Source organism: Nicotiana sylvestris, chromosome 8 (genome assembly GCF_000393655.2).
Source record: "Nicotiana sylvestris chromosome 8, ASM39365v2, whole genome shotgun sequence".
NCBI lineage: Eukaryota > Viridiplantae > Streptophyta > Magnoliopsida > Solanales > Solanaceae > Nicotiana > Nicotiana sylvestris.
Genome location: NC_091064.1, coordinates 56,722,028 through 56,728,820, shown reverse-complemented (window position 1 = coordinate 56,728,820; position 6,793 = coordinate 56,722,028). Strand labels below are relative to the sequence as shown.

Sequence of the window (6,793 nt, the reverse complement as noted above, 5' to 3'; positions counted from 1 at the left end):
TTGGGTGTAAAAAGGAGGTGTGACAAAATCAATTAAGAAAGTTGATGGGGGTAAATCTCAGCCAAGTATAATAAGATCTAGCTTGAAGGATATTAAAGATGAGCAAGATGAACAATATTTCTCCGTATTTCAGAGAAGAATAACAAATTATACATATAATTGCTTTGAATGTAGAGAAATTTTGTAACAGATATTTGGTTTCAAGTAAAAAGTCGTATATCGATCTTAGAATTGCTTCATCCCCCTTACAGAGTGTTCGGTCCCCTTTTAGAGAGGACAATCTCCCTTCTTAATCTCAAAAGAAAAAAGTACAACTTAAAAAATATTCCAAAAGCATATTCCCATTATTTCCTATCATGTTAACACGACTGCAAACGTCGTGCGTTCGCTAGCCACTGTCGATCGTCGTTCATCACGACCATCCTTAAGAGGCGACATCGCAGGGACCTCGCTCTCTGCTACACTTGATTTCGGTCGTAATCGTCCTAATTTCGACCCATACATAAATAAGTTTATTTTTATGGGTAATTATGTCGTTCACCCAAGAAATAGCTTAATGTTTTATGTCAATTTTAGTGAGTACCCAATGCCCATATGGACCGAACTATGTGGTACCCACGTACATTGATAAACAAATAGTAATACAAAAGTAATAAAGAAAAGGTGGGTACACGTCAATCCTATTGTCAAGAGAACATGTGGTAAGGGGAACTTTGACTACTTCCTACATATTTGATGTTTGAACTAATCTTTTAAGGATCCGAAAATTTTAATTTGTGTCTCATATAATTTATACAACTGACATTAATTGTATGAGACAACTTTTTTGTCTCACAATTTTGTGAACTCAAATTTCTGTGGACCCAAAAGTGTAAAATTGAGGTCCACAAATTTATCAGACAAAAAAAGAGTTTCATACAACTAGTGTAAGTTGTACGAGACACAAAATAAAACTTGCATCCAATTGGTCACATATTACTCATGTCATGTGGAATCCACTGATTTTACGCTATCTTTCAATACAACCTTACAATCCACCCAAAACTTCCATCCCGCTTTTCCACTCCCCCACCACCCAAAAGAAGAAAACAAAAAGAAAACACTACTGGACTCACTTACCACGTAAAAATTAAATTAGCAAAATGTACAATAATACCATACTAATCCAACTCCTCAAAGATGAAATTCAAACAGTTAGATTACTTCTTGCTGGAATAACTTGGCACGTCATTGTTGAAGCGCACAATTCTCCGAAGTCTATGGCTTCTCAATGAAGATTTATAGCCTAAGCATTTATTTTTTTTGCCAAAATTACTTTTTTCTAAAGTTAAGTATTTGACCAAACTTTTAGAATGGAAAAAAATAGTTATTTTTGAGTAGAATCAAAAGTAATTTTTGAGAAGCAGAAGAAAAAAAATTCTTCCCAAAAGCATTTTTTTTAAAAGGACTTTTGAGAAAATATACAATGTACTTTTAAAAGCTTGACCAAATACTGATTACTGCTTAAAAATACTTTTCAAATTAATTAGCAATACAAATTGATTCTCACCAAAAAATATTTTTTGAGAAAAATGTTTTCAAAATAAAATAATTTTAAAAACTCCGCATTGCTTCATCGCTTTAAACAATGAAGCAATAGCTTTTAATAACACTGCCTACTTCATTGACCTTTTGACCATACTCTTGGCTGCTATGCTACAGAGGTCATTTGGTTGGGGGAGAAGTTGAGATTATAATGACAGCGATTGAATAATTACAGAATTATTTAATGGATATACTTTTATGGGTAAATATTTAGTTTATTAAACTAAAAATAGGATATACCGGTATAGTATAAAAACATGTACTAATTGATTTACACTAGATAAATTGGGATATATTTTATTACTAATTTTAACCTTGCATTTTTTAAAAGACTCAGAGAAGGACATTTTTGTCCTATTAGTATTTTATCCCAAGATTAGTAATATCGGGATTGTTATCAACCTCAAGGTGGGATAGGATAATACCACAATAATGGTATAACTAATCCCGGTTTCGAAAAGGCAATCGAAATCCCGCACTTTACCAGACGACCCCTAAAAAGACCAACAGAGATCGTGGAGCTTGATGTGAAAAGCATGAACCTAAGCACACGCTTCTTTGAAGTGAAATGCACAGCTTACAGAAAATTAAATTATGTCAAACATATATGAATTTAGTAAAACAATAATCAATAAATTGGTAGGTAAATAACTAATTTCAGCATCTAATGCCTAATATATGATAATGTCAATACTAATCCAACTCTTCACAGTTGAGATTCAAAGTACTAACTGCTCGTTCGGATTACTTTGTAACTCATGTTTGAAGCAGCGCAAACTTCCCTAAAGCACATAGCTTCACCATGAAGCAATAACCCCTTGTGTTACATCGCCTTAAGCGATGAAGTAATGACTTTTGATACAGCAGCACAGTGTGTTGCAAGCCAATCGTTCAGGTTCCTCGCCTATGATCAGGAAGCAAGGAAAGAAATTATAGGCTCTATGATGTGCAGCAAACTCCATTATGAGAAGATACACAGTGGAACCTGGACATGTTCTTCAGCTTCACAACTTGTCCACTTAACTCAGCCAAACCAGGTCAGTTTAAAGCTGTCTAAAACCATTGGTTAGTTGAGAAGTCCAAAAATGCAGCAGTGAAAAAGTAATGAAACCTTTCTGCTTGTGTATATTCATCAAATAATTATATACGTATGACATATTACCTCCCACTGACCTACTTCAACAGGTATATAGTGATAAGATAGCTTGTATTTAGTGGGATAGTTCGTGTCAAAATGGCAGCTCCTCCACATATCAGCTTAGCCAATTGCCAGCCTCCCAATCAGATAATGCATTTGGGAGAAGAGAATTGCATCCGATAACATTTCTAACAGTTACCGTTACAAGGCTGAAAATATTATTCCTGAACTTAAAATCCAAAAGCACAACAAAATTTCACTTAGAACAAAATCAACTGTTCTTTATGAAACATTTTTTTTATTAGTAAACAGCCACCATTGATCATTGATGTGCAAAAAGATACAAATTGAGTTTGGCATCCCAAACTTTATACATGATCATTGAGCTGTGACTTCTAATCTATATCCTAATAACTAAAGGATAGCAAAAACAAAGTTAGCTCAAAGGAGTATCATAGATAATGTTTTTTTTAAACGGGTAACTTTAGGAGTATCATAGATAATGTTAAGAAGGTTTTTGTGGGCTTTATTCTAAGTAGGTAAGCTCCATTTGTCCATTATTGATTGAATTAAGATCACATATCACCCCTTAAGAATTTTGCATCATTTTCATCCTGAAAGACAAAAAGGAATAGAGGAAAACACTATCACTGGATCCTCATAGCAGGGGCTTCCACTACAATATACTCATTCTGTATTTAGAATAAAGGCAAACAAGAAAAGGACCATTCAAAGAAGTAAAACCAGCATAAGGGGTATCAAAAGCAAAATTCCATTAATTTGTTAGAAAGCCATATTTACATCTACAACTATGATGAAATCAAAGAAATAAACTTCAGCTACTATTCCTGAAACCTAATGAAAAACTAGTGCTGAAGCAGAGCAAGAACAAAAAATGTTTATTCTTCCTTTCATCTTTTACAGATATAAGAACTGATTATACCTCCAAATGCAAATCATAAAATTTGGAAGCCTTCACCTTCAAACTTCCACAAAAACCAAGGACATTCGAAGGACAAACCACCTTTGAAGAATTTCTTCTAACCCTGCAAGGAAAATCACACTGTCACATACACGCACAAGTCTATGGGAGAAAATAATATCTAATCTTATCATGAGTTAAGTTTTATGCACAATCAGGTCACTTAAAAGCTAACCGCAACCTAAATAAATGGTAAGTAACGTGTTATAACAGGTTACATTGCATTGATAGTTTAAACTTAAATCCATCAAACAGTAAATTATACCTTTGGAAGATTTTCACAAACTTTATATGAATCAGGAGTTATTGAAGCAAGCCATAAACCAGGGAAGAGTGTCTGTAAAAGAAATTCAAATCATCAGATAACTAGAAATCATAGGAGCAAAATAGAAAGGGAAAAAAAAAGTGACGATAAGTGATAAATACTTACATCAAGTTGTTTCTGAACAGCTTTAATTCTCTTCTTAGGTCTTCTAGCAGCTTTTAATCCAGTCATAGCATATATATCTTCATCGATCTCTTCTCTGGATAAGGCCATGGAAAACCTTTGCCTTTTTTCCTTCTTCTGAGCAGAAGCAGCATGGGTTTCATTATTTTCCGGCTTGTTCATGTTCATAATCTGATGAGGTGATTGAGATTTGATCTCCTGCATCGCGGATCCACTGGATCGAAATGGAACTCCTCCGTTTATATTCAGTGATTTGTGTATTGGTTTTCGAGGTCTCAGATTCCACGTTTTTTGTGCTGTTTCCTCAGCTGCTGCAGCTTCGTCGTGTGATTCGTCTGCCTCCTTTTGATTTTGATCCTCGTTGATTTGAATTTCTTCAGGTTTGTTTTTGCGCGGGATTTTGATTAAGATTTTGGATCTGCTTTCTTTGCTACTGACAGCATTAATCTCTGGTACCTTATGCTTTGATCGTTGAATCGACGGAACAGGATCACGCATCGGAGACTGATGCGCCGTAGCAGAATCGTGCATCGGAGACTGACGTGCTGATTCACGCATCGGAGACCGGAGAAACCCCGCTATAGGTTCATGCATCGGAGACCGGCGAGCAGCCGCGGCAGAATCGCGCATCGGAGAGTGACGCGCCGCCGCAGCCGAATTGTGCATCGGCGATTGACGCGTCGTCGCAGCAGATTCACTTATTGGAGACTGACGTGCCGCCGCGAGGGATTCACGCATCGGGGACTGGGACTGAGACTGTCTTAGCGGCGAATCGTGTCGTGACGGAGAGGAAGAGTCAGACGACAGCTTGTTGGAGCGGCGACGTTGGTGATTGTTCGAATGATGATTCTTCTTCCATTTCAAGTGGGAAAAATCGAAGTTATGAAGTGGATTATTCGACTTCGCCGGTACTGTAGAAGCCATAGTAATAATTCTTTTCTCAGATTTAACAAACAAATAATACCCCAAATCAATATTTTCTTCAATTTCTCTCAAAGAAGTAACAACAAAGAGCCGATCGGATAATTTGAAGCAACTATATCAAGGCAATTGACTCTTAAGAAACCAAGAAATCCTCATTGTGAAATATAATGAGTAATTAAATGGATGGAAATATAGATATGTGAATTAAATTTTAATGGATAAATAAAAAAGAGGTGAATTTCGTGTGAAGAGAAAATTGGAATAAGGGGGAAGAGGAAACTTTGGATGGAGATGAAAGGAACCCTAGAGAGGCGATGGCTTGGAGGAAAGGGAGAAGTGAAAGAGGAATAGCAGTAGTGTATAGAGGAAGACAGTTGATTAGAGAGTAAAATAACAATTAACAACCCCTTTGAGTCAGCCTGAATCCTGAGATTAGATGCAGATGGGAGTTTCTCTTCTATATTCCCCATTCTACGCCCTTAACTTCTTTCTTTTTACGTAAAAGGTTCAAAATGCCCTAAGCTATTGGAATCTGATTACAAATACCTTTCATTCATTTATTGGGTTAAAAATACTCTTTTATCAATTTTTTTTGTTCACTTATACGCTTTGACCCTTAGGTCAATGCTAAATTAAAAATAATTATTATTCTTTTTGTAAAATTTAAAAAAATAATTATAAAATATTTTCCTTTTTTTAAACTAATGCACCAATAGTCCACTCATTTAGTAAAGTATTCTTCTTATTATTTTTCAATTTTTAAAAAACAAATTCAATTTTTACAAAAAAAAAATAATTTTTTTCATTCTTTTTAGTTATTTTAAAGCATTATTTTTTATAAAAACTGGAAAAAAATTGTAAAAACCAAAAATATTTTTAATAAAATATTTTTTTCATTTTTTCAGTTTTTTTAAAGCATTTCGTTTTTCAGTTTTTTAAAAGAAAAATTATTTTCGTTTTTAAAAAAAATTCCAGTTTTTAAAAAACGAAAATATTTTATTAAAAACTGAATTGTTTTTTGTAAAAATTGAAAAAAAAAAAAGAAGAAAAGAAAAAGAAAAAGAAGACTTTACTAAATTAGTGGACTACTGGTGCATTAGTTTTAAAAACAAAAATATTTTGTAAAATATTTTTTTAAGTTTTACAAAAAGAATAATAATTATTTTTAATTTAACATTGACCTAATGGTCAAAGGGAATAGTGAACCAAAAAGATGAATGCATAGATATTTTTAGCCCTATAGATGGATGAAGGGTATTTTTAAACCTTTTCCAATAGTTTAGGGCATTTTGAACCCTTTTCCGTTCTTTTTATTTATTCAAATTCATATTCGTAAAAAGAGGTAACATGTTAAATTTCTTTCATTAGTAGTGCTCCATCTGTGGAGTAATTAAGGGTATGTTTGGTACGGTGGAAAACATTTTTTGGAAAATATTTTCCAATTTTTTTATGTTTCCTTATAAACTCATTTTCCTCCAATTGGAGGAAAATATTTAAAACTCATTCTCAACCTTCCTCACTCTCACCAATCCACCCTACATCCCACATCCACCTACCCAACCCCACTCCCTCTCACCAAAAAGGCTTTTTTTTTTAAATTGCAATTTTTTTTCATCACCACCCACCCTGCTACCTCCCCTAAAAAATTACTTTTTTACTTCTTTTTTTGTAATTTTAAATTTAATTATTTTTGTTTTTCTGCACCACCCAACCCCCC

At 34.0% G+C, this 6,793-nt stretch overlaps 1 protein-coding gene across 5 annotated transcripts; it reads right to left on the bottom strand.

Annotated features, from left to right (window-relative positions):
* Positions 1-2,106: 2,106 nt before the first annotated feature.
* Positions 2,107-5,576, bottom strand: LOC104244300 (uncharacterized). Of its 5 annotated transcripts, XR_715473.2 has the most exons (5): positions 4,135-5,557; positions 3,970-4,041; positions 3,666-3,768; positions 2,747-2,951; positions 2,107-2,637 (listed from the first exon to the last, which is right to left on the bottom strand). XR_715473.2 is itself a non-coding variant. In XM_009799698.2 (3 exons), exons 1-3 carry the CDS (start codon positions 5,074-5,076, stop codon positions 3,763-3,765), a joined length of 1,020 nt encoding a protein of 339 aa, XP_009798000.1. In that variant the 5' UTR covers positions 5,077-5,576; the 3' UTR covers positions 3,479-3,762. The 5 variants fall into 5 exon arrangements, 1 of the variants encoding a protein (XP_009798000.1); XR_715469.2 differs by having other exon boundaries at positions 2,107-2,951; XR_715472.2 differs by having other exon boundaries at positions 2,107-2,946.
* Positions 5,577-6,793: the final 1,217 nt, after the last annotated feature.

Excerpts from the sequence above, each read along its gene's own strand:
- LOC104244300 (XM_009799698.2), bottom strand. The coding sequence starts at position 5,076 with ATGGCTTCTACAGTACCGGCGAAGTCGAATAATCCACTTCATAACTTC. Across the intron at positions 4,042-4,134 it reads CTGTTCAGAAACAACTTGAT|ACACTCTTCCCTGGTTTATG; the intron begins GTAAGTATTTAT and ends TTTCTTTTACAG.